The sequence below is a fragment of the Endocarpon pusillum genome (assembly GCF_000464535.1).
Source record: "Endocarpon pusillum Z07020 unplaced genomic scaffold scaffold2776, whole genome shotgun sequence".
Lineage (NCBI taxonomy): Eukaryota > Fungi > Ascomycota > Eurotiomycetes > Verrucariales > Verrucariaceae > Endocarpon > Endocarpon pusillum.
The window spans coordinates 160,512-186,663 of NW_006916237.1; the positions used below are offsets into that span (position 1 = coordinate 160,512).

At 49.5% G+C, this 26,152-nt stretch overlaps 9 protein-coding genes across 9 annotated transcripts; 5 read left to right on the forward strand and 4 right to left on the reverse strand.

Moving 5' to 3' along the window:
- Positions 1 to 314: 314 nt before the first annotated feature.
- EPUS_04999 (uncharacterized protein) lies at positions 315 to 1,613 on the reverse strand (the record flags this gene model as incomplete). The annotated part of the gene is made up of 2 exons (XM_007804117.1): positions 315 to 703; positions 755 to 1,613. 2 exons carry the CDS (start codon positions 1,611 to 1,613, stop codon positions 315 to 317), a joined length of 1,248 nt encoding a protein of 415 aa, XP_007802308.1.
- Positions 1,614 to 2,359: 746 nt separating this feature from the next.
- Positions 2,360 to 4,366, forward strand: EPUS_05000 (uncharacterized protein; the record flags this gene model as incomplete). Its single annotated transcript, XM_007804118.1, has 6 exons — positions 2,360 to 3,240; positions 3,291 to 3,393; positions 3,445 to 3,578; positions 3,629 to 3,842; positions 3,893 to 4,050; positions 4,108 to 4,366. The coding sequence occupies 6 exons, from the start codon at positions 2,360 to 2,362 to the stop codon at positions 4,364 to 4,366; spliced, it is 1,749 nt and encodes a 582-aa protein (XP_007802309.1).
- Positions 4,367 to 7,980: 3,614 nt separating this feature from the next.
- On the forward strand, positions 7,981 to 9,138 carry EPUS_05001 (uncharacterized protein; the record flags this gene model as incomplete). The annotated part of the gene is made up of 1 exon (XM_007804119.1): positions 7,981 to 9,138. One exon carries the CDS (start codon positions 7,981 to 7,983, stop codon positions 9,136 to 9,138), a length of 1,158 nt encoding a protein of 385 aa, XP_007802310.1.
- A 2,069-nt stretch (positions 9,139 to 11,207) lies between these two features.
- Positions 11,208 to 13,267, reverse strand: EPUS_05002 (Protein phosphatase PP2A regulatory subunit A; the record flags this gene model as incomplete). The annotated part of the gene is made up of 5 exons (XM_007804120.1): positions 11,208 to 11,546; positions 11,603 to 12,793; positions 12,842 to 12,993; positions 13,044 to 13,149; positions 13,205 to 13,267. 5 exons carry the CDS (start codon positions 13,265 to 13,267, stop codon positions 11,208 to 11,210), a joined length of 1,851 nt encoding a protein of 616 aa, XP_007802311.1.
- A 670-nt stretch (positions 13,268 to 13,937) lies between these two features.
- EPUS_05003 (Phenylalanine--tRNA ligase beta subunit) lies at positions 13,938 to 16,114 on the forward strand (the record flags this gene model as incomplete). The annotated part of the gene is made up of 8 exons (XM_007804121.1): positions 13,938 to 13,990; positions 14,046 to 14,086; positions 14,136 to 14,155; positions 14,215 to 14,291; positions 14,342 to 14,471; positions 14,527 to 14,793; positions 14,851 to 15,092; positions 15,148 to 16,114. The coding sequence occupies 8 exons, from the start codon at positions 13,938 to 13,940 to the stop codon at positions 16,112 to 16,114; spliced, it is 1,797 nt and encodes a 598-aa protein (XP_007802312.1).
- A 204-nt stretch (positions 16,115 to 16,318) lies between these two features.
- EPUS_05004 (40S ribosomal protein S3) lies at positions 16,319 to 17,249 on the reverse strand (the record flags this gene model as incomplete). The annotated part of the gene is made up of 3 exons (XM_007804122.1): positions 16,319 to 16,645; positions 16,714 to 17,027; positions 17,096 to 17,249. The coding sequence occupies 3 exons, from the start codon at positions 17,247 to 17,249 to the stop codon at positions 16,319 to 16,321; spliced, it is 795 nt and encodes a 264-aa protein (XP_007802313.1).
- Positions 17,250 to 17,645: 396 nt separating this feature from the next.
- On the forward strand, positions 17,646 to 19,806 carry EPUS_05005 (uncharacterized protein; the record flags this gene model as incomplete). The annotated part of the gene is made up of 2 exons (XM_007804123.1): positions 17,646 to 19,053; positions 19,154 to 19,806. The coding sequence occupies 2 exons, from the start codon at positions 17,646 to 17,648 to the stop codon at positions 19,804 to 19,806; spliced, it is 2,061 nt and encodes a 686-aa protein (XP_007802314.1).
- Positions 19,807 to 20,161: 355 nt separating this feature from the next.
- On the reverse strand, positions 20,162 to 21,364 carry EPUS_05006 (uncharacterized protein; the record flags this gene model as incomplete). The annotated part of the gene is made up of 1 exon (XM_007804124.1): positions 20,162 to 21,364. The coding sequence occupies one exon, from the start codon at positions 21,362 to 21,364 to the stop codon at positions 20,162 to 20,164; it is 1,203 nt and encodes a 400-aa protein (XP_007802315.1).
- A 1,601-nt stretch (positions 21,365 to 22,965) lies between these two features.
- EPUS_05007 (uncharacterized protein) lies at positions 22,966 to 23,913 on the forward strand (the record flags this gene model as incomplete). The annotated part of the gene is made up of 2 exons (XM_007804125.1): positions 22,966 to 23,500; positions 23,555 to 23,913. The coding sequence occupies 2 exons, from the start codon at positions 22,966 to 22,968 to the stop codon at positions 23,911 to 23,913; spliced, it is 894 nt and encodes a 297-aa protein (XP_007802316.1).
- Between the last annotated feature and the right edge of the window lie 2,239 nt (positions 23,914 to 26,152).

The following is a 26,152-nucleotide window of genomic DNA, read 5'->3' on the forward strand; positions in this document are numbered from 1 at the left end:
GGGGGAACCGCTGTGGCCGACCACCAGCTCAAGTCAGGCCTTTGTGCCAGCGGGGGCAACTGCTGCACGGGCGTCTCCCTCAATAGATAAAGGGCACGCATTGTCAAAACAAGTCAAAGAGGGGTGTTTGTCGGTTGGTCAGGCTAGAGCTCATAACAATCTTGCATCATGTTCCAGAACTACTATGTAGAACAAGTCAAACGACACTTCTTCGAGTACTCGATTTTTGCATCCAGGCAAAGCACGAAACCATGGCGCCAACCCACTCCATAAATCAGTCCATTGTAATCAAGATCAGTCAAGATCAACATGTTTCAGATGCTCTGCGTAACCATCTGAATCATAACCTGCGGCCTCTCCAATACCCTCGCATTCTCATCGCTCACCTTCAAAAACGCCGGTGTCACAACTACAACACCACCCCGATTATCCTGTGACGTGCCCCACTGATACGTGAACGAAGATGGCTGCGAGAAGATCAAGATGCCAACATCAGCGGCACTCTTGAAGATCTCGGCCACGTTTTGACGTCGGACACTGTCGCTGTAGGCGCTGCTTGCCCACGCCGAGAAGGCATTGGTGAAAGCGGCTGCGGCGGCGGAGACATTGGCGTCACGTTGAGAGAGGTAGCTTTGGTCGTTTTTGGGTGGCGGACGGAGGTAGGCGCTCAGGACCCGCCACTGTGAGAGGGCTTGGTCGAAACCTGAGTCGAAGTTAGCATGTTGGAGCCAGGGAATCCAATATCGATACTCACCAGGCTTCTTCTGTCCAGCGGCTCGAACAACGTGGGGCAACGTGGCATACTCGGTTGGTAGTAAGGATGTAACGGAATTGTCATCAACCGAGATGGAGGCAACAATATAGGATAGCAGACAATGCTTGATCAAAGCGGTCTGGGATCTTGCACGAGGCAAAAGATCAACAATTGATTCAGTCAGGTGAGGAGAATCAACTCTGAGCAATTGCGCCTGCAGAGTCTCGGTTATCTGAACAGCCACATCTCGGTAGAAGTTCTCGACGTGAAGCTCAACCTGATCAAAAAGTGTCTTTACAGAAGACCGAATGGTTGTGTCATCTGCTGATTGGGGGAGATGCTTCTGCAATGTAGATACTGCTGACACCGTATCACCACCCTGCGATGGATCCTTTGGGAGAGCCTTTTCAGTATACGTGGAAAGGCCACCACTGCCGGACCTATGCTTCCTGTGTTGGCGATGATTCTGGTTCTTCTTTCTAAGAAACATAAATGTGATTAAGAAGGTAAGAATCGCGGCTCCGACAGCTGCCCCAACAGCTGCTCCTGCGAGTGCCGCGGCGTTTGTCCCAGAATTACCAGCAACCGGAGCAGGCGATGCACTGACTGAAGCGGTACTGCTGGCCGGATTGCTACCTGCACCGGAGCCGTTGGAATTTGACACGGCTGGCTGGCTGGTACTTGATGATGCCTCAGGAGACGGAGCTGAGTCGGCTGGAGCCTGTACAACAGGTGGTGTTGGTATAGCAGAGGGCGCTACAACAGATGGTGTTGCAGCAGGAGGCCCTTGACCGGACGGAATTTGTACGCCAGGCACTGTTGGTTGTGCTCCTGAACCGCTGGGTGTTTGCGCAACCATCATGCGAGGATGAAGCCAGCGCGTGTGGATACAACAGACGTATTCAGTTGTCTTGTGGTCGTAGAGGTGGAGGTCGCTGAGGGGAGAAGATCTAAAAGGATGAGGCTTGCATGGTGTTCTTCTCTATCTCCATCCTGTCCTCTTGGTCAGGCCCTGCATGGCAAGCAACAGGGAAAGTTTTGACGAGGCGAGACTAGCGCCAGAACAGCGAGGCCGGAATAGCGAGGCCAGACCAAGCCACCACAAGTCTCCACAAACCCGGCACGCCAAATCCAAGGATAGTTCCAAAGTCAACCTTTGGCCCCTGACCATGCTAGTTAGCTTAGTTAGATGTTACTTAGAGCAGCCACCATAATTCAGCTGAATACCGTAGTATGAACTATCTGCATCAGGCGTTGCGAACCAGCCCATGCCGAGATTGGCTTGAAATAATTTGCTGCAATGGTATTATGAAGTCCGAAATTGAGGGTCGATCGACAAGAGCCGCATTTGAACCCCACTCCACAGTGCCAGTTGTTATTGTAGAGTCGTGAAGGGTCATCACGCACCATGTTCACCCATTGTTGACTTGTATTGGGCCTTGACCGGTCGCAGGAAGTGGAAAGGATTGTAGGATGGGCTCCGAAGGCATGGTGCCAGAAATCGTGGTCGGCATTGATTTTGGAATGACCTGGTAGCCTCTGGCTCCTTCTAAGAATGTAAAATCCCCTACTGACTCTCGATCAAGTACCGGTGTGGCCTACTCCATGGCACCAGATTGGCCAGTACCGAAAACAATTCAGCATTGGCCAGGAAAGTTTGGAAGTGAGCTCGTCAACAAAGTCAGCACCGCGATTGCCTATGATGACCGAACTGGTTATCCAACCACCTGGGGGTTTCTTTGCGATCCGGAGAACCACGAGCTTCGGATTGAGGAACTTTTCAAGCTATACCTAGATCCAGCTCATCAGGACACTTTTCGTCAAGCTCCAACGATTGATGAAGCTAGGCAATGGTTCAAAGATTATCTACACTGCATATATGAGCAGATCAAGCGAGTCTTCTCGGATTCCATGCCACGATGGCAGAACAAGAACATCGAATTCCTGTTCAGCGTGCCAACAACATGGAAGAACCCAGCCATGATCGCCGCTACTGAAAGACTGATCAAAGACGCAGGCTTTGGCGAGAAATCTAATCATATTGTCAGGATATCGCTCACTGAAGCTGAAGCAGCTGCTGTGTATGCTTCAAAGTCGTCATACGAGAAAGGAGATGTGTTCTTGGTTTGTGACGCTGGCGGTGGGACGACAGATTTGAATGTGCTTAAGCTGTCGAGCTCAGGACGAGGCAAGACTGAGCTCGAACCACTTAGCTGGGTCGAGGGCCAGTCCATCGGCTCGACCTTGATCGATTTTCGCATAGCCAAGTTGATCGCCGAAAGGCTCGAAACAATCCGCCATCATATTCAAGGGGAACCGAGAGACGTGGCAGAGAAAATGATGAGAGGGAGGTTCGAGACATTCAAATGCTCCTTTGGTGTCGAGGCGTCCAATGTCCCAACGCTGCCGCTGCCGGTACCTGGCCTGGCTCCAGGTCAAGACTTTCCACAGGCTCGTGTTGCGGATTCTAAGATGATCATAACGAAGTGAGAAACTTCCAAATCTGGCAGGACGACACGCGCTAATAACCGGATAGAGAAGAACTACAGCGGATATTTGACGAACAAATCGAAAAGATGTACAGGCTGATTGATGAGCAATTGAAAAGACTGCAGATGAGTCATGCGCGAGAAACCATCGTACGTTACCAAGACCAGAAAAGAGATACGTGACTTATAGATACATTGCAGTCTTACCTTGTGTTGTCTGGCGGGTTGGGAAGCTCACCATATGTCCGAAAGTGCCTCAAAGCGCGATATGAGAGCGGTGCCGGTGGCTTTTTCCCGAATGCTCAAGATATGACAGTCCTGGTGGCCGAAGAACCGTACGCATTCCCCGCCTGTACAACGGTATCGGAGCTGACTTCATTTGCAGGCAACTTGCTGTTGTACACGGCCTAGTCATGGATCGGATCCAAGAGATCAGTCAAAACATTGTGGTGTATTCCCGGCGATGCTGCCGAACCAGCTATGGAATTGTCTGCCGTCAAGTGTATGATGCAAGCAAGCATCAAGGAGAGGATGTTGTGATAGATCCGCGTGATAAGCAGAAATGGGCTGAACGACAAATCCATTGGTTTATTGAACAGGTGAGTAGATTCAGAAAGCACGTCATAGCTTACTCCTCATGCCCAACTAGGGCCATGTAATACACGTCAAGGAAGGCATAAAACACCATTATCGGCTGAAGATCGACCTTGGCAAGGAGCAGGTTCCCTGGAAGACGCAAATAGTCACGTCGACGTTGCCAGCTGGCCAACTACCACGGAGCATGAAGCATTCTGGTGTGAAGACTTTGTGAGCCTCGGCCTCTTTTTTTCTGTCGCTTGTATCAAGGCTGATCATTGTTCGCAGATGTGACGTGGAATCAGTACTGGACCCAGCAGATATGAAGCGGAAGAACAGACATTGGTACAATTTCGGCCCAGAATATAACAGGGCCGAGTTCGACGTCAAGGTCCTCATTGGTGCGGCCGATGTAAGGTTCCAGTTATGGGGGAAAAATGGAAGAAAAAGTAAAGATCATAGTGAGATTGCCGTCAAATGGGAACCTCCTCCACAAATCACAGCGACTCCAGGCGCCGATAACTCCTTCGGCATGTACAGGGCTTGAAGTATCATTTTGTAGATATTACTTCTTGTTGGAAAAGACATGGCTGTTGCCATTCGGACATATGATCTTGTTGTGACATTTGCTCTTTTCTATGCCATTTGGCGGCAGCATCAGTCATCCCATGAAGGCCACTGATATACATCTCATTTCAAGAAGCATTTCCATATGGACCCGACCGACAAGCATGCCTCGTAACCAGGAGAGCTAGGCAGAGACCATCGACGATTGCATGATAAAGCTCGAGTGCGGCTCATCCCTTACAAGAGTCAGATGTGTCCTTGTGGTATTTCTGCATGGGCGCTCTGTCCAGCAGATCAGACGTGGATATGACCACAAACAGACTGTCGCCGAGCGCAGAAAACATGAACGGCCAGATTGAGTAGACTAGATGTAGAAGCCTAAAGAGAAATGTTGAGGTGTAGAAGATTATCGATTTTGATTGTTGTTGACAATGCGAAAGTGTTGTAATTCCTTGGCATTGTCTTTGAGAATTGTTGGCGCCACGTTGTGAAACACCTCTTGAGGGCCATCTATGTATATCAAAATGATGCTGGGCTTCTTCTGACTCTAATGATATAGATTAATGATAATGTAGACCTCAATTGATAAAGCTCATTCTTTACATAGTAAATCTTACTTCTTCAAAAAGAGTCTCTTGTATCTGAAATCTATACTAAAAGAATCAGAAGAAGCTCAGCATCATTTCGATATACTATTTACATAATATAAATGTACGGATGGCCTTCAGGAGCTGTTTCTGTTTGACGTTCCGTTTGATGACGCGGCGCCAGCAACTCCGCACAACCACCAAAAATTGCAACACTTTCGCAATGGCAATGCACAATAATATCATCGGCCGAGCAAGACACATACTGCGTACACCCTGACAGCTGCCAGAATCCCATACCATCACATTGCGCTGGGCACACTTATAAGTACTGGCCTCTCCAGCGTCCGATTTACAGACCTTCGTACAAACCGACAAGATGGATGATCTGGGCAAGCTCAAAGCCTCAGCCGATAAACGACACGAAAGTGATGCAGCCAACGACCTGGAACGTGAAAGCTAATGCAGTGCCTCGCGATTCTGCTGCCCAGAAGACCCATACAACCTTTAGCCACCTCACCGCTGCTCTACTGATCAGGTGGGTGCCCCCCCACTGCCGCGACTCATCGTCTGCCCGAAATATGCTAATAAGTCCTTCGCGAGCAAGATATTCCTGTGCCAGAGCCACACGTATCGATTATTCCATATCCAGTCAATTAGTCCCACTTGACTCGGAGCCAGCCCTAGCACAGTCAATTTTCGAAAGGCACGGACATCAAGCAATCCTCCTGCTGGTGGTCACTTTGTCGAGGCACTAAACAGTTTACAGGCTGCTTAGGAACAAGACAGGAATTGGTTGGCTAAGCTCCTGGTATGCCTCAGGACAAGAGGCAGCAGTCAATTCTGTGGTGGAGAGTCTTCGATGCCTGATTCTCTTGAATGACTAGAGCCCGGGTATGAACAGATCGAAGAGACATGGTGCGACCGCAGCACCTTCAAACTTTTGTCCCACATAATGATGCACGGCGCACTCAAAAACCGGGCGCTCGATGGACCAAATACCGTTGAAAGCAAAACTATGTGGGCCAGCCTAGCTGCGTATTGTGGAGAGCTCGTTCAGTTTTTAGATACCCAGAGCTCCTGCCATTCGCCAGGGAAATCGTAAGCATCAGGGAATTGGGTCTCGACAGCGTCCTATTCTCTGCAAGATGTCTTTCAGCAGCCTGCGAATCCCGTGCCGGCGTTAGTCCCTCGACCAGACAGATCTGGCAAATTCCTGCAGCTTCTGAATCACTATCACACTTCTCGGATTCTACCGCCGTCAAGCTTCATCAAGACATAATTGAAAGCCCGTCTCGCTCCGGGTACAGATAATACCTGCCTAGGGTTTTCACCTTTGTGGGAGATGTATTCTTTACTTCTAGCTATAACTACCTTGGACGACGTGTCTATCGAAACACGTGCCCTCACAACCAAAAGAGCAACAGAATATCTTGGAGAGAGCGAGGAGCGTCATCAGCAGCTGGAGTCGTGAAACAAGACATGTGAGGAAGCTACCGTGAAAGCAGTGGAGCAGGCGGCACTTCGGATGAACATGCAAAAAGACATGATCACGTTAACCTTTGTCTGCCTCCAAAACAATCTGCCACAATGACACGCAACGACAGACGCAAATTCGGCTGTCAACTCTCTTGAAGTCATGCTCATGAGGGACGCCCGGGCAGGAGAAGAGTCGAATGATTGCTCGCTTGTTTCACCCTCGGTACGATAGATTCAGTCTTGACCCAATGATAAATTCATTAGCATTCGCTTATTTAGGTTCCCGTTGCCGCATTCCGAGTCTATTGCATTGTTCATCAAGCACGCAATTGCCATTCAAGAACCAGGTCTGCGATACTGGGGGACGCCATACTATCAGGACCATTGATGATGCAAGTCAATAGCTTCAACAAACTCTCATTCTTCACATGCCTGCAATCAATCCTCTACGGACCAACGGCTGTATGAAGTACACAGGGCTGCTGCCCAAGGGCTGCCGCCATTGCTCTGACTACCAGCTGAGCGGCCGTGATGGCCTCATACATTGGACAAAATGACGTTGTCTGTGGCTATTTAGTCGCTGGCCGTGCTGAGAGCGAAATATCTTGTATCTCAAGGGTCGTTGGACCTTGTATGAACGTTGTTACTGTCCGAGCTCGCTTGGAAGAGCGTGAATCATCCACGTGGTTTCTGGAAAGGTGCATACAAGCATTGAGCAATGGTAGGTCGAGGCAATTCGATTCGAGACAACTGGGCTGTTGAATGTCGTGCGTTTTGGACAAACTGCCTGCCAGGACAGAGTTCGGCTCCGTCTTGCAGTACCAGAATATTTACGAGAACATTTGCGTGGCTCTCCCTGGTACTAGTAATTCGTTTTGGTTGGATGCCACCAGTCTTGGCTTCCAGCCCAAGGCAGATTTGGTTATAGAAAAACCCGCTGGGGTGTCACATCGATCCAAGTCGAGTCAGGCGCCATCAAAGTATTACAGATTGATTCAGTAACGTAGTAACTTATTGATTACTAGCATCTACTGATGGCGCTCACGAATGCTTCTCTTGCCTCTCCAGATCTCTTTGATGTTGCCTAATGGTGATGTTTCAAGCTCCAACACACCTCTCATTGAGTACGAGGCTTACCAATGATAGGAATGAAGCCTCTTCTACTCCGCATTCTGTGAAGAGCTGTGCATAAGCAGCGTAAAGTCCCCTGCAATGTGCTTACATTGGGCTGTGGCTGAGCACTGCCCCTCAGCCTGGGTCAGGCTCTGGCCAGCCTTGTCGGGCTTGCTCGTGACAAGATGTGCTGATGTGCGATATCACCTTTTTTCTTGGTTGTCACCAGGAAGTTCCTACTCTCCATGCTTGAGCATACCGCTTTTCAGAGATAGTGTCCCGGTTATTGTGTCTGACTGTCAAGTCGCCTCAATGAGGGGGTAGATAAGCATTTCTACCAACTCCGCGATACTGCAATTGTTTCCAGACGATCCGATCCATATTCTAAGTTTTCCGTCCTTCTGGTTACATCACAATGTCAGAAAGAAAGAAGCTGCAACACAAAGATTACACAATCGCCTGGATCAGTGCGTTGCCTCATGAGCTGTCAGCAGCTCAGTGCATGCTCGACGAGGAACATGAGGCACTGGAAGTGGCCGATTTCGACGAAAACACTTGTACACTCGGGAGGATAGGCAAGCACAACGTGGTCATGGCTGTCCTGGGCGCGGGTGCTTATGGTAAAGTCAGCGCGGCTGTGCGTGCGGACCAGATCAAAATGACGTTTCCCAATATCAGATTCGGGCTGATGGTTGGTGTCGGTGGCGGTGTACCAGACGAAGATCACGATGTCCGGCTTGGAGATGTTGTTGTTAGCCAGCCAAGCAACGGTTTCGGAGGCGTCATTCAATACGATCTTGGGAAGACAGGCCCAGGAGGTCACCTTACACGGAATAATCAGCTAAATCAACCACCGGATGTCATTCTTACGGCATTGGCAGCACTGAAGGCAAAGCATATACGGAAGAGAAAGCTGGAAGATCTGATGGGTTACCATAAGAAGATGGTTGAAGAGTATGACTTGAAGGAAAGTGAGTATCAAGGTGCAGAGAATGATATCTTGTATGACGCAGAATACCTTCATGTCAAAGGACAGCCGACGTGCGCAAGATGCGACAAGGCACATGCTATTGAGCGCGATCCTCGTCCAAGCACGGTTCCTGGTATCCATTATGGCAACATAGCGTCTGGAGACCAAGTTATGAAAGACGGTATTACAAGAGATCGAATATCCAACGAGCTGGGTGGAGTGCTGTGTTTTGAAATGGAAGGGGCCGGGTTGATGAACAGCTTCCGGAGCTTGAATATTCGTGGCATCTGTGATTACTGTGACAGTCACAAGAACAAGCGCTGGCAAAGCTACGCTGCTGCAATAGCCGCTGCTTATGCCAAAGATCTCCTGTCCGTGGTCCCGGCCAACAAGGTCGTCGACGAACCAACCCTATCGGGCTCAGGAGCTGCTACGACAACTGGTGAAGCCAGTGAAGCCAACCACACCAGTTCCGTTGCTCCTCCCAAGCAAAGTTACGGCAGTCGCGTGTGGAGCGGAAACGTTAATTCAGGAGGCGGACCTATCATACAAGGGGATCAAAATTCTGGACATGACATCAACTTCTCGTGGAACAATCGATGAGGAATCTGAGTGATGCTGGGTATGCTGTATCTAGATGGGCTGCAAGCAACATGGGCCCAGCCGCTCAGGAGCCAAAAATGAAACAGCATTGAACATGGGTACATCAGTGTCACTTCGATTGAGTGTGATTACTACGTTAATCAGTACAATCAAGGTCAAGTATGATTCAACTTGGGGTGTTGATAATTATTGCCGTTGTTTGCAGGATGACTAAATATTTCGAAGCATAACGAGTTTTAACACTGATCATGATTACTCACGCTAATGTGTTTGCATTACACAAGCCTCTTTCTTCCCAGGTCGGGAGAATGGAATAGAAGAGTGCTGTTTTCTCCAGAAATTGACGGCCACTCCCATCATGTAAGATATTATTCGATGGAGTACATCGGAGATGGTTGAGCTTTGACTCCTTGCCCTCGAGAGCCCTCATTGAGCACAGAAGATGCTCTCCTTCGCGAAACTTCATGTCTAAAACCTATCTCCACCCTCTGACACCCTCCAGAGGCCCTCATCCAACAACCTCCATCCCTTCTATCATGGATGAGGATGGATATGAATACCCCCAAAACAGCGACCCGCGCCTCAAGTTCCTACGAGCATTGAATGCAGAGCCGATTGAAGGCAACAGTCTCACTTTCAGAGTTCAGCCTTCTGTATTCAATCACATGGTCGACCATCTTCGAAAATCCGAATCAGACCTTTAGGGCTACATCGAGGACAAAGCAAGGTGAGCTGTATCATGTAGTGAACTCTAACCCAATTATTCAGGAGTGATGGATCCGACTTGGTCGAGGACTAGCTGATCATCGTACGGAAAGCAACCATCCTCCAGGACTTCGTCGCCGACCAAATCAGCAACACCATGCAAAATGGCCTGGAGACCATAAAACAACACTCCTTCAGCATACCACCAAAGACTTACTCACCGACCTCCACTGTCTCCGTTCCGCATCCATCTTCTCCACCGGGACCTGGCACTGCAGTCCCGCCCAATAATCTGAACTTCTCCACCTCCCCTTCCCCGTGTCGTCATCAAGACAACACATTCCCCATCCCAAGGTGAGAAGCAAGCAGATCGCCAGCGCCGCGAGGGACTACGTCACAGAGCTCGACGGCGAAGTGCGACTAGTCATCGTTCCTAACCGTGGAGGAGGCGACATCCCATATCAGCCCAATGACCTGACACCCCAAATCTTCTAGTCATTTCAAGGTGGTACAACATCATCGCTACTAATACTGATGTCGACTACGAAAACCTCCCACGAACAACATTCTCCTCTCCAAACAACCGCGGCGAAGTCGTCCCTAGCTCCCTCCACCTCCAACCCAGAGATTTCGGGCCCACAACTAGATGCTCAAGCGGCTCTAGCCCGGCGCTGAAATGGATCGCGGTTTTGCGCATTTCATGTCAGGATATTGTGGACTGGGTGCGAGAAGGGAGGCGGTTGCATGAGATGACTTGGATTGTAGCAGCGCGGGCGGGGCCACGGAGGAGGAGGAGGAGGAGGATACGGCGGCGGTCGGCGGAATTGTCGGTCCAAGGAAGGCATTTCTGCAGGGTACTTAGGAGTTGTGGGTTATGTCTGGGGGGCACCAGATGGCATCCCCTAAGCACCATCGTGACAAGCGGTAATCCATCGAATGTGCCACTTAGACGAGTATTCGAAAGGGAAGATACTGAAAAAAAGTGCAACGCCGATGGAGTGTTAGAACCAGAGAGTAGGATGCAGGTACGAAGCTTATGAGAATGGGGCTCTTATTTCATCAAAGAGCACCACGGAGGAACCCCTAAAGACATTTCTCCGGTTCATTAACTGTTCTCACGATCGGATCTACTCTACAGCATGTATGGGGCTTGACGCTTCTCACCATCTCCTTGCTCCCCCTCCCCCAATGACAAGATGTTCGCCTTCTCGAAAAGCACACCAACATCTCTCTCCCAAGAAAGCAGGCCTCAGATCCCATGGAGGACCTGCGTATTCGTCCGACCCACCTCTAGCATATCGTTCAGGCACATCATCGGGTTCCTGTGATCCAGCCAGCGCGTATCATGAGAAAATCATCATAATTCATGGCGACGTCTCCATTCTCTCACCCGTGCTGCCTGCTGCCGTAGTGGCAAAGTACCTCACATCCACATCCTCATCCTGCTGGAGTTTTTGGAGATTTGGCATGATTTGGGACTGAACCAAGTCTTGGCCTTCTGGTGAGGGGTTGAATGGCTTCCCTGACTTCTCAAGATCTGTCAAGCTGCCTTCGGCTGGAAGGCGGGAAAGAGTGCTGATTAGGACTGCGTATGACTTGGCGACGTTGAAGCGGATATTAGGTATTGGGTCGGCGACGAGTCTGTCTAGCATTGGAAGGATTGAGTCTTTGATGATGTCCATGGTCAAGACAGGTGCTAAGGTCTTGACCCGGTGATTAGCGGCGATTGACAAGCATAGAAGTTACAGTTCAGACTCACCGATATTGCAAAGCAAGTTGTCATGCGGTACAGATAGTTTGGATGTTGACCCATCACCATAACTTTGGGAACAATTGCTTCATTCGCCCATTGAACACCAAAGACTTCTGTAAGCTTCTTCAAGTTCTGTGTCGCAGCCTCTCTGATCGAGAAGACGGTATCGCCAAGCCAGCTCATGCATAAAGTACTCAACTGCTCATCGAAGAACTTGACGCCTAACTGACTGGCTAGAAGAGGAATGTATTCAATGATGGCGAGTCGGACACGCCACTGCTTATCTTCCGCCAATTGTACAATAGCAGGAAGCAGTGACTGAGATAGCAGGTCGATACCGATAACGTTATTGACGAGTTCAAGCTTTGAGATGATATGGAGACGGACATCCGGGAACTCATCTTTGAGCATTTGCAAGAACATCGGTAGCAGATGAGCAATCGTTTCGTCTTTGCCCAGAATTGGGGCCAAGCCACTGATCTGGGTTCCCAGCGCTGCGCGAACATGTTGAGAAGGATCGGAGACTAGATCTTCGATGCTGGTCATGATCTCGTTGAGGAGGGTTTCTCGATCCAACAAACCACAGAAGCCTGGAATTTGGCCTGTAATCGCCGTTCGAACTTCTGCCTCGCTATCTTTGAGTAGCTTGACAAATGCTGGCACCAGATCGCGATTGACGACCTCCTCATCAACGGCTTTCGCAATTCTTTCGAATCGATCTGCCACCATATACCTGACTCTCCAGCTTTTATCTTCGAACAGACTTCTCAACGCAGTCAATAGTACTCCGTGACTTGATTGCTGTTCTTTGGGTATCTCTTCAGCTATGGAGATTAATATGTCTACGGTCAACAGGCGGACACTGTCCTGATCATCACCTGCAAGGTGTTGGAAAAGAGGGATCATTTCATCAATGACGATCGATACCGTAACTTCTTTCACGAATTTGGCAAGATTGTTAGCAGCTTGTCGACGAACCATAGGTGTTTCGTCATGTACAAGATGCCCAAATTGAGATCGCAAGCCTTGTTGCTGGTTCGGAGACGCTTTCTTGTAAGGAACGTTGTACAGTCCGGTAGCTGAGATTTTGGAAGTGAACCAATCGGCTTTGGATAGGCGAACTATAAGAGGGATGAAATATTCTTCGACCTGAGTTGAGGAGAGTTGGTCACATATTTTGTTGAGAGACTCGACAGCCTGGTCATGTTTAGCAACCGCAAATGGATCAGATCTTTAGCTTTGTACCTTGTCCCTCACAAGCGGCTCTTCTATCGCAGCCAGATTTTCCAATGGAGACAGTAATACGTGGCCATATTCTGGCCCACCGACATATTCTACAAAGTTACCGAGCTCCTCGCTTAGCGCTGTAAGGACTTCATCTTCATCCTCCACGGAGTCTGGCCGATTGTTAGCTTCCTAGCTCATTGTGCGAGACATGCAGACCTACCGTCGAGGAATGGTATAAGTTCATCCCTTGTACGCTCTGGACCCAGAGCAAGGGCAATTGTGGAGAGTCGATGGATTGCGTTCAGTCTCAGGAGCACCTCGTCATGCTGCAAGGAGAGGTAAGCTTGAGGTCCAACTTCATTTTGCTTGTAAAGTAATCACCTTCAGCTCGTCGATCAGCACCGCGATAGGGTAAAGCTCCTCATTCTCGCCCTGGCCCTCCATGATGTCTTCACAATTGCTGGTGAATAGAGCGGCCTCGTCACTTAGATATGGATGTTTTGGAGCAGGGTCTAAGTTGCGAATTTACACCGAACGGGCTGAAATGGAGGACGGGTCTCGTCAAGAGGTAATACGCGGTGTCGATCGCGATCACAGCGGGATCAATAAAGGAGAGTATCTATAATGTTAGTCAGTAAATGAGGCTTCGCACCATTAGGTACAGAGTGTTTCCGCCAGAAGGACAGTCGCTCTCACTCGGAGTAATAACAACTTGTAGTGGGATAGGAATGACAGAAGCTCCTACCTCAATTGGCGCTCAGTCTCTATGCAAATGAGAAGCAATACGCCGGGATTGTATCTCAATATCAGCATTTGATTTTTGCATTATTGCAAGGCGCTGTTGTTTGAACGTGAGCTGCACTTGTGGCTTACGCTTTACAGTAGTGGCTCGTGTGGCCGTGTTCTAGGGTCGATCATTTATTTCCGCCCATGCTGATTGCAGAAACTAGAGTTGGAGATTTATGACTCTTTGGACTTGACAAGAAACAAAACCTGACTGATGTCCATGTTGCCACACTTGAACGGCACTAAAGTTAAAGCATAGGATTTGGGTCTGACAAAATCACCCACTGCTCGTCGTCGCCGTCTATGGTGATAGCTTCATCCGTAAGAGATGCCTACAATAGCTGTGGACAAAGCAGCATTATTCGAGGAGCTTGGAAAGGAGTTCGTACCAGTCACCAAACGCGTTTAATTGGACCCAGACTGATGAAAGGTCCAGATACACGACCCAAGAGTTCGACGAACTATGTTTCGAGTTCGGTATGCGCCAGTCTTCGACCGATACTCTTCAACCACTGAAATCTGGCAGGGATTGAACTTGATGAGGATGTAAGGACGGCCATCCTTGGATAAACAATGCATCTATGCATGTGGCTGATACACATCAGACTTCCACACAAGACCGGCCAGTTGTCAATGGCAAACAAGAAGCACCTCAGTTGAAGATCGAGATACCGGCGAACAGGTAGCAAAAGCAGGGTTCAGATTGTAATCTATGTCTAACAATCTGCGCAGATATGATATGCTGTGCTTCGAGGGCATCTCTCTCATGCTTAAGATATTCCAAGGTCAAACAGAATCGCCAAATTACAGACTAGTTGCACCACCGGACGGCAAAGTGCAAACGATCACAGTCAAAGAAGAGGTTCGACGAAACGCGGTAAATGTGGATGTACAGGTGATGCTAACGATGGAACTAGACATCGAGGATACGCCCGTATATCTCTGGCGCCATCTTGAGAAATATCAATCTTACACAGGCGAGATATGAGTCCTTCATCGCTTTGCAGGACAAGCTACATCAGAACCTTGCCCGGCAACGTACATTGTGTGCGATTGGCACGCATGATCTTGATACCTTACAAGGACCATTCACATACGAAGCGTTGCCGCCAACAGACATCAACTTCGTGCCCTTGAACCAAACTAAATCCATGAATGGTGAAGAGCTCATCCAGTTCTATGAGGTATAGGGACATTCCCTATCATAGGATTCAATACGTCCCAGTACTGACTCTTCCCAGAAAGACAAAAGTCTTGGTCGGTACTTGCATATTATCCGTGACTCGCCTGTGTACCCTGTAATCTACGACTCTCAGAGAACCGTCTGCTCCCTACCACCAGTCATCAATGGCAATCACTCCAAGATCTCTGCAAGCACGAGGAATGTTTTCATCGAGATCACTGCACTAGATAAGACCAAGGTTGAGATAGTTAACAATATTCTCGTCGCAATGTTCTCCCGATACACCGATGAGCCTTTCACGTTCGTCATGCAGATTTATACCGCTTTATGGAACATTCAGGCTGACAGGTCATAGTGTTGAACCTGTAAAGATCGTCTCTCCTCATAACTCCCAAACCCGCCAAGTACCAGACCTTACTCCTCGAGCGACCCAAGCAGAGCTCCAATATATCAATGAATGCTGTGGACTCGAGCTGTCTCCTACGGATATTTGCAAAATGCTTACACGAATGTCATATCACGCAACTCCCTCGAAAACAGATCCAAACCTAATTGATGTTGACGTCCCTCCTACAAGAGCAGACGTTCTGCATCAGGCTGACATAATGGAGGACGTGGCAATTGCTTACGGCTTCAACGAGCTCCCCAGATCTTTCCCCAGCAAATCCGGCACAGTGGCCCAACCGCTAGCTCTGAACAAGTTATCAGATATCGTCCGCCTCGAAGCAGCAATGGCCGGTTGGACCGAAGTTCTACCGCTCATCCTCTGCTCGCATGATGAAAACTTTGGCTGGCTGAACCGAAAAGATGATGGCACCACTGCCGTTCGGCTCGCCAACCCGAAAACAGCAGAATACCAAGTCATCCGAACATCATTACTACCCGGCTTACTCAAGACGATCCGAGAAAACAAGAAGCACAGCATTCCGATCAAGATCTTCGAAGTGAGCGACGTTGCCTTCAAAGCGCCCGACCTGGAACGAAAGAGCAGAAACGAACGACACTTCGCCGCGGCATGGTATGGCAAGACGTCTGGATTCGAGATTGTTCATGGACTGCTCGACCGCATCATGTTGATGCTCAAGACTGCTTTCCGTACCCAGGAGGAGGGCCTACAGGACCAGGCTATGGAGTATTGGATCGAGGAAGATGCAGATAATCCGACCTTCTTTGAGGGTCATGCTGCGAAGATTCATGTCAAAATTGCGGATAAAGAGAGTGTGGTGGGTGTTTTTGGCATCTTGCATCCGACGGTGCTGGAGAAGTTTGAGCTGAAATATCCGATTAGTGCCCTGGAGGTGAACGTCGAGGTCTTCCTGTGAGAGTCAAATGTATGGTCACGTCCAGAAGAGACTAAAAGGAGTAGATCATCAGTGCTGATAGGCAGGGACAAATGTAGAGAATAGAGGAAATGTTTATGGAACCGCACGACCATAAAATTTGAGCAACTCGCTGCACCATAAAATTCAGAGCGGAGGCGAACAGCACTCCTGTCACTGCCATACTATCTTTCTGATCGTTACGTTCTACTCCTGCGCATAACCACCCTCCTCTGGCGCGGCACCTTCTTCTCCACCTTCCTCAGCCCTGGCGTCCTGTGCAGCCTGTTGAGCCGCCAATGCTTTGGCACCATAGTCCTGTGACATGGGCTGTACAACCGGTTGCTCTTCCTTTGGCTCGATGATGGTAACAGAGTCTGGTAAGGATTTCTGTGGCCCGGACTTCCCTTCTGGATCACTACCACGCATGATCTTAACCTTGATACCGAGGACGCCTTGCCGGAGGAGAACGTGTCGAGTGGCGGAATCGATGAATTCTTTGGCTGGTTGACCTGAGTGGATCATGAACCCGTCCTGTTACCGGAGTGAAGGATCAGTATTTCTTCTCCCATTATTGCCATTCAGAGGTGATCTTCGCATACTGTAAACTTCATGCTCTTCGCTCTAGCAGCCCTCAACTTTCCACTGACAACCACTTCACAGCCCTTTGCACCGCTTTCCATAATGAATCGCAGCACACCATAGCAAGCTCTTCGAACAGCCAGCCCGTTGAGCAGTTTGTAGCGTAAGGATTCGCATTGTGCGACGGCAGATAGACCTCTGTTCTGGACTTTGGCGGCATAGAGCGAGACGCTGTTCTCGGGAAATTTGAAGCGCTTTTGGATGAGGGATGTAAGTTCTCGGATTCTTCGGCCTTGTTCGCCCAGGACTTCTTGCGTATGAGTTGCACGGATGACTGTTGAGTGAAAGGTGGTCAGATCATCCTGATTCCTGACCAGCGATGGGAGATCTCATATAACTCACTGATGTCGGTGACAGTAGGAGTGACTCTAACTTCAACGCCAGAGTAGCCTTCTTCGGCCAGCTCTCTCTGGAAGAACTCGTTCAGTTCAGCATAGAAGACACCGTCAGCGACGAACTTCCGGCGCTTGGAAATGGCGCCTTGAGCTGTAGCCATGGTTAGTGGCTGGTTTCACCGAGTCGACTGCTTTTGATTTGGGGGGAATAGTAAGAGAGACAAGTGCACAGTGAAGCCGCGTTTGACATTGATACCCGCTGAGCAAAATGATTGTGGGATGTTTAAATGCCAAGGCACTAGTAGCGGGTGGTCTTGGCATGCCGCTGGGCCTGCAGGCTGCGACCACTGCAGGGTCAATCGCGACTCCTGATTAGGTTGCGCTTTAGATATGCACAGGGCAGAAGGTGAACACACGCGGTTATCCCCCCCCATAACTGTAATGGTCGGGTGTGCGCTCTGCTCTCAGCGCAAACCTCCCAATGATTACTTTCCCCTTCGCCATCATCGAAACCTTTCACGGCTCTGACCTTGTTCCCAGCCGTCGCGCCCAACAGCATGGCAACAATGGTCGACATGGTGTCTGAGCCTTCAACAGACCCAGATGCGCAAGCAACAGTCACAGATTTCCTCGACTACACCGAGTATCTTCCTTCCGATATCATTCGATCTCTCACCCTCCTTCGGGGCCTTGATGAGACCTTTTTCAACAATGCCCATGCAGTCCATGAGCACACACGACAGTATGGCGCATTACCTAAACTTCCGGCTGCGTCTCGACCCGATCCACAAACTCTTCGCTCGTCAATTTCTACCCATCTTGACCAGGCTTTAAGTGCTCGTCAAGCTTCACATGCAGAAGCCATACGATTATTTGACGTTGCAGATCGCCATCACAATCGTTTAAGCAGTATCGTTAACAAGCTCAGAGCTCTACCAAAGCCTCCGTCGCGAGACCCAACGCCAGCACCAGCGTCGCCGGAAACCAAGCGATCGCGAAGCGGTCGAAAACTAGATGACGGTACGTCCACACAGCGATTGACTTTGAATCCTCCTCGAGTGCCAGGCATTCCACCACATCTCGTTGAAAAATCGCGCAACCGCCGTGTAACTATCCCTGGCGATGTTCTCCCTCCGTTCAACCCGGATTCCCCTATCGCAAGCACTGAGCAGTCCGACTGGGAAACGGAACCGGGATCCCCTACCAGACCTGCCCCGAGCAAACCGCGAAAGAGACCGGCCTCTCCCAACTCGAAGAAGATCAAAATCCCAAAAGTGCCACGCATGCCGCGTGAGACTACAGCCCCGTACAAAATGCCAACACCACCACCCGAGGATGCTAAGATAGGCGGAGAACACAAACCGTGGATCAGGCTGACAGATTGGGAAATGTGGAAGCTCAGGAAGAAGATGAAAAAGAACATCAACTGGGAACCCAGCGAGATTATGATTCAGCGGGAGCTTGCCGAGAAAGGCCGAGGGTGGGACAACTATTATAAAGTCAAAGCCGAGGCGCAAGCAAATGGAGCAGAATTTGCGGATGTAGACAACCTGGATAAGTCACGCGAGAACGGAGAACTAGTTGGCAAAGGGGACACGCCAAGTGTGGATGTGGCCGCTGTACGCAACCGGGGAATGAAACTGAATGAAGCCAAGAAATTGAAGCGAGAAGCTTTGGCCCGGGAACAAGCAGCCCTTGCTGCCGCCGAAGCTGAAGCGGCGGCCAGGAGACTCGGCGATATTGGATCAGCCTTCAAAAACCTTTTTAGCCCGCTTGGAAGCGCTCTTGCGAATTTGAATGGTTCTATCGGCTCGCCAATTGCTAACGGTACTAAATCAATAGGGAAGAAACCTAGTAGAAAGAGAAAGCTTGATGAAACAAATACAGCATTGTCACCTTCGGCAGAAACATCAACCTCGCCGAAGAAGAAACCAAAACCTGGCCCTAAGCCAACTCCGTTACCCAGTTCGCAAACCGAAACTACAAAGATACCGCTCAAAATCAGCTTGCCAGCGCCATCCTCAACACTGTCACCACTCTCTACCCCTGTTTCTCTGCCCGCTAGAGCCTCCTCAACTCGCCGGACATCCATCACTTTCAAGCCAGAGACCACGCCACCCGCTCTTTCTCGCCCTCCATCACGCCACTCCACGCGGCATTCACTCGAACCCAATTCTGTCACCACAACAGTCCCTGCTCGCTCATCGCGCCGCACATCCACACCCGCCAACAAGTCGACCCCTGCACCTCCCGATCCAACACCCAAAGCGCACTAAACGGGAAGCACCGGGCCAGATAACACAATCCTCCGCCGACGGCGGCGCCGCAGTCAGCATCAGCAAACGCAAAAACAAGCCCGGCCCCAAACCGCGAGGCACCTCCACTTCGAATACCAGCGCTGCCGCCGCAGCAGGATCCTCATCCACAACCGACCACAACAAATCCGACGCCCCACAGATCCGCGTCGATATTGACGGTAACAAAGAGGTCATCGACCCCGATGAAGAGCGTTTCTGCGTCTGTGGCGACGTCAGCTGGGGTGAGATGATCTGCTGCGAGATGGACGAGAAGTGTGAGGACGGGCAGTGGTTCCATCTCGGGTGTGTGGGCATGGTGGAGTTGCCGGCCCGGACGGTCAAGTGGTACAGCCCGGCTTGTAGGAAGAAGTATAAGAAGGGGGTAGATACTAATGGGTTGGTTGGGAGGATGGTCAAGTGAAGAGTGGGCAATTTTTGGCTTGGTGAAGCAGTGAAGGGATGGGTGGACGGATAGGCGCCTAACTAATGATGAGATTATTTATGTGGGTGGCTGAGGGCGTATCAAGGACATGGCTACTATGAGTCGGAATGAATGATGTCTTGGCCAGCCAGATGACTTACCTCCTTTTTTCTTCCAGATGAGGTGGAGACCTGTATGCATCAGCGTAGGAATTGCGTCTCTTGGGCGGAAATGCTTCATCAGCGGCTGCGACGTGTCTTCAGAAGTTTCAACATTGTGTCAATTGAAATCGGCCAGGAAGACAAGCTCCTCGCGCATTTTACGCGAAAAGTCATTCCGATATCATTCCCCGTAGTTAAATCTGGTCTTGGTGTAAATAAGCATCACAGATATGCAAGATCTGTCTCCACCTCTCGAGGACGAGGTCGTATCTGCGGCGCGCTATTCGTGCTTCACGTTCGGTGATCTTATTATTATCGCCCCGTTGATCGGTCGACATGGTCATTACCTGCGCCTGCTCGGGATTCTCAAAGTCGTCCGCGAAGAGCTTTAGGATCCCGTTAGGGTCTTTGGCTAACACTTCTAGACCACTGACACTTCTTTCCGCGTGTTGCCTCGTGGTCTCGACCCAAGTCCGAATTGTAGTTCTCGCCTTTTCTTTCACCTCATCTCCCAAGTCATCCTCGTCCACAAGACCATCCACAAACCCCTCCCACTGCTGCGCAGAAAGCAATCCAATCTTAGCGACAACCTCAGTCCTCCAACAAACCGCCGCTTCCCCTCCGTTAGCCTGCGGCGAGAGAAGTGTATATTCACCCGAATAACCCTTGGTGTCTAACCTCCTCTTCTGCTTTGTGTTCAACGCAGGCAGGATCGCTGAATCGAGACTGACGGCGTCATGGGTATTCTCGGTGCCTCGGAGGAGGAAACCGTACTCGACGAATAGGAAATCGTTTGAATGGGGTCCGTAGGATACAAAGAGCTCTTCTTCCTCTCCTTTGGCACCGGTTGAGATTTCAGGAGAGGTGATGGTAAAGCCGGAGCTGTTGTGGGTTACTTTGCATGCGGAGGTGGGGTTGGAGGTATGGTTGAAGAGGTCGATTAGGGGGCAGAGGACCATGTATTGGTTGCTCTCTTGGAACCGGTTTCGCTGTGCTGGCGATTCTACATCATCAGCCAAGACTGGAATTTCAAGTTGATTCTGAGGAGAGCGATGACCGGATTTCGGAGGCGAGGGGTCAAAGTAGAGACATCTCGTGTTGACAATGCACCACGCGTATTTGAAGCTGTCTTCAGCACGTAGACTGGACTGCCGGTACGCATCTTTCGCTGTGGGGATCAGGGATAACGCTGTTTCGAGGTCTTGGCGAAATCTGGCGACTTGTGCCTCGAGCACACTGACGATGCTGGCAGGGAGGACGCTGAAGGTCCCATCCCGGTACCAATCATCACGGCGAGTTCTTGGGCTGTTCAGGCTTGATTGGGTACTGAAGTGAGGAGCCTCATTGCTCCGCAGGCTCCACTCACCTCGACATCGAGCAGGCCAGAGTAATGGCATGGAGGCTCTAAAGTTTTCAAACACTGGCCACGTTGCTGTCCAGGCGGCAGATGGCCCGTTTTGGTTAGTGAATGCTTCGTTAAAGGCGATGTATGCTGCTAATAGCCCATGGGCTGATAATGAATTCCTAGCTGATTTGGCGCAAAAGTTTTCAGGGATAGACAACGGAGTCAGAAGAGCGGATTTGGGGGCGCAAACCAGGCGTGTGTCGACCTGATGGCCTGGAATGGCTGGGGTTAGGACGAGTGGTTGGCGTCAGGAAGACCCAAGCAGGCCAAAAGGACACAGGAGGCAAAGAGAACAGAGAGGGGGCGTGTTCTTACGTACCTCAAGCACACTGAGAGCGCGTATGCCTGAGCCATGGCGCAAAGAGTGATATGGTTCGATCGAAGGATGCACCTGGATCGCCTGTGCCTGTACATAGAGGATGAAAGATTGTAGGATGGTGTCTTGGGAATGATGATCTTCAGGATGGTGGCTCATAGCAATAATTCACTGTCCTTTTGGGGAGGTCATGTAACGGAAGCTGAGGACGGGAGAGAAAAGAGCAAGGGAAGGGTTGGAAAGGGAAGCTCAAAGAGAGCAGGATAACCATTAATGTTTTTTCTTATCACTGCGGTATCTGATTCCTCCTAGTACTACTAACTAGTACTACTAGTTAGTACTTCACAGGAAGAGGCCCTCTTAAAATCATGCTAGGGGAGCCATCAAAGTGCACTTAGACTAAGCCTAAATGTAAGATTGCTTACTACGTTGAGAGTACCAGGATACGCCGCTTAGTCGTCTGTGATCGTAAATTCTTATTATTTACAGCGTATTCTGCTGAAGATATAGTCATAGTATAGTCCAAATATGGATCTTTTATCATATTAGTATGGTCGTCGTTTGAAAGAATACGTAGTAATTGTCATTTTCACTAACGGCGCTTAGCTTATATCTTTAGCTACCCCTTCTGCTGGTACTACGTAAGTACTAGTGGCACTCCGTAGTCGAAGATGTTCCCGTACTAGTCCACAGAGAGCACCTCGCAGAGCACCACGCCAAGTCCGAGTAGCCTTAGCTCCACTGCACTCCGCTTTGTCCTTGGTCGCCCGGGTGCGAACAGCGAACATCGTGATTCTGCCTACACATAGTACCACCCTTCATGCAGCGCTCTGGTCTGGTCTGCAGGCCTGAATACATGATTTAGTGACGTCGTTGGCACATATCGACTATACATGAACAGAGCTCCATGAGTTCAAATTGAATGGGATGAAAGGATTTCGGAGCTCCAAGGACCACTTCTTTAAGAACGCTTACGGCGGTCGGTATCCTTTCTCACACCAACCATTGGGTGGACCCAGTTCAAGCCCTTGTCCTCACTCAGTGATAATGTTTCTGCCGCTGCTTCCGGATGTTGGGTTGCTTCCTTCATTGCATGTGTTCGAGATGCTGTCCCTCGTCAAAGGAGAGCCCGTTCCTGTTGTCGCCATTTGCCTGCTTGCATCCGACAAAGCCATCACTGAGTCTTACCTTATCCGGGCAGTGGAGAATCACTTATAAGATGGGCACTTGCCTTCGAAACTCCCCAAACCAAATTGTCAAAAATGGATCAAAGCACCATGTCTGCGGAAAACAAACCTGAACTCAAGCTCTACTACTTACGCCCTGGTTTCGAGCTCATAGAGCCACACGAGGTTGAAAAGCGCCAAGAAGCACTCAGCAGTATAAAGCCTGAGGAACGTCCTCTCTTCTTCAATTATACCTGGAAGCTATCCCCCACTCTTGCCGTCAAACACGGCGAAAGAGTTACGTTCAGAGAGGCGCAGAACATGTTCTTCATCGAGCAGAACACAACCATCCCTGTTCCCAAAGTCTATGCAGTCTACTCCCATCCAATGCCAAACAGACTTGACTATACTGAAGACGACGAAAAGACGTACTACGAGCACACCTATATCTTCATGGACCTTTTGCCGGGAGCCACAGTTGAGAAATCCTGGGACCAATGGGACCAAGCCACCAGATTGAATGTTCAGAATGAGCTCAAAACGTATGTGGAAGAACTGCGACGACTCCCTGGGGGGCATTATATCGGCTCTCTAAACCATGGCCCTGTGACAGATTGGTTGCTGGAAAACAAGGCTGACAATTACGGTACTATGGTTCTTTTACACCTTTACTTTCTCTCAGCTAATATTTCCTTATCAGGCCCATTCAATAGCGAGGAAGAATTCAATCTTGAACTCCGCAAGGCCTTCTTCAAGGTTCACCCTGAAGATTGTGTCGTAGCAGATCGCTTGGATGGCATACTTGCCGCCCACAAGCACAAGATAAAATTCACACACAACGATCTGAAGCCTTCAAACATCTTAATCAAAGACGGACATATCTCGGGCATAATCGACTGGGGATTAGCTGGCTGGTACCCTGACTATTGGGAATACGGTTCTGCCACACGCATAAGAACTTCGCGACAAGACTGGAATATTATCCTAGACAGGGCTATTGGTCGACCCCACTGCGAAGTCCATATGCTTGATCAACTTGTTGATATGCTCCTTTTCTGAGCTTGAAGGGAGTGGCCAGTTATCAATCATGCTCTCAAAATGACACCAGTCCTCGACTACAATATCAATCGTCCGTCATATACAGCAGGGAATCCCGCATTCGAGAGCTGCAAGTTGGTCTCGCGCACAATATCTCCAACCCATTCCCTTCCGTCGCGTGGGGTCGGGCCCTGGTTCGTTTGGCCCAAAGTGAGGTAGTCGGAGGGAAGCTCGGTCTGTTTGACGATCCGCTCGAACCTTTTGCGGAATGACTGTGGCATCCAGAACACCTTTGCTTGGTATATACAGTGTCTGCATTGCACTGGGTGGAAATTCTCATCTACTTGCAACATTGTGCCCTGGCCGGAGATCCAGCGTAGTCGATATAGATGTCCGATCTTTTCTTTTGGTGTAGTGGGGTCGATGAGGATAAGCGCGTAGGAAAGGTGCTTTTCGTGTCGGAGGAAACAAAGTGTGTAAGCCTCGTATATCTTATTCGATGCCATGATTCAAGTGCTCGTGATTGATGAGTGCGGAAGGATTTGCGCTGAGAGATGCTTTTCTTGATGGGTTGTTGAAAAGTGATTTTTACCGTTTTACTGTTTAGGAAGTGACTGCTGGGGGGGGTAAAATTGGTGGACTGAAATGGTCGGCTTATATCCTTCCCTGACATGTCTTACAGAGCTGAATTCCAGGAGACGGCTTTGACAAAGACAGACTGGTCCCATAGACATGTCTACAATCAACATTGAAACATGTGCGAAAGCCCGATTCTAAGCTTCTTTGATCGCTGATACTCCAAAGAAGTGGAACCTTCCCTTCTTTCACGCTGCATTTCTGGCGCTTGAGACATGTTCCAGTTCCAGAAACAAAGACGTTCGGTGTCGACTGAGTGAGCTATGCAATTGTATCTGCAAATGGTTTCATCTCTCTGTGGCTTAGCTCCACCGTTGGCGAAAGGAGCTTGAGACAGCTGGACATGGCTGGTTGCTTTGGCTCCATTTTCCCCAAGGGTTTCTGGAAGAAATCTTGGGACTTGGACGTGATGCACAATTAGGAGCGGTAATGAATGAGCCTGCTTGAGAGATATGCCGCAAACGCTGGGCACAGCAGCAGCGCAAGGACCACGGCGAGTCTGATCCCGAAGAATCACAGATCCCAATGGTCTTTGCCGCCTGCTCGTTGGCTGTGGTGGTAACAGGCCTAGGGCTGTCACGATATTGAACCTCAGCATATCCCTTTGCACTTCTCATTAGAGTTTGCCATGGACAGTACATGACCGTGTATCTTTCTGCTGCTTTGCCGTAGTAGTACGGAGTAATAATACGGGCGGAAGTGCTCCGGGATCATAAAAGCTATCTAAGTTGTTGTGGAGTAGTCTTTGTTTTGGTTGAGAATCTCACCGGGGTTGGAAGGGGCTGTGGAACTTGACAATGGTTCTTGGTAGAGAGGTTGAGATTGCCATTCGGGTACTAGGACTTAGTGATCGTACAGCAACCAGCTGTTAGCTGGTCAACATACTTAACTACTACGTAGTAGTTAATACTGTTTACTGGAGGGATGTGGATACTTCTTAGCAGGAAGAGGCTCTCTAAAAATAATGCTAGGAGCGCCATCAAAGTGCGCTTAGAATTAGCCTAACTGTTAGATTGCTTAATGTATGCCAGAATATGTTATTAAGTCGTCCGTGATCTAATCGAAATCTTGTTATCTACAACGTATTTTGCTGAAAATATGATCATAGTATAGTCACAATATGCTTCTCTTATTATATTAGTATGATTTCCATTTGACGGAATAGCTGCGGTTTCCACTAACAGCACTTAGCTTGTATCTTTCGCTACCTCTTCTCCTGGTAAGTTGTCGATCAGGAGATTAGTCATGAATTTGCATGGACTGGTGCCTGCCCTGGCCATCACCAATCAAGTTAAACAACTTTTGACTTGACTACGGAAGATATCCCTTCAAGAGGTCGAGCAGGAAATTTTACCATAACCGAGCCGGATTCCACTTCTTTGATGGCCCGAAGGCCCGATCCTACAGGTATGGCAAAACGCAGATCGATGCAGAAATAATATGAGAGTTTGCTCTCTTATCTAGTTCATTAAGCCTGTAGGGTTATGTAGTACCTTGGTGCTTTGAGCTAACTTACTGCTAAAGTTTACAGGAACAATGCCAAGGCACTAAGAATCTAATCTGTAAGATTAAGAAAGAGGCTGTACGGAGTACTCCGTACAGGGGACACTACCCCTTAGGGGCA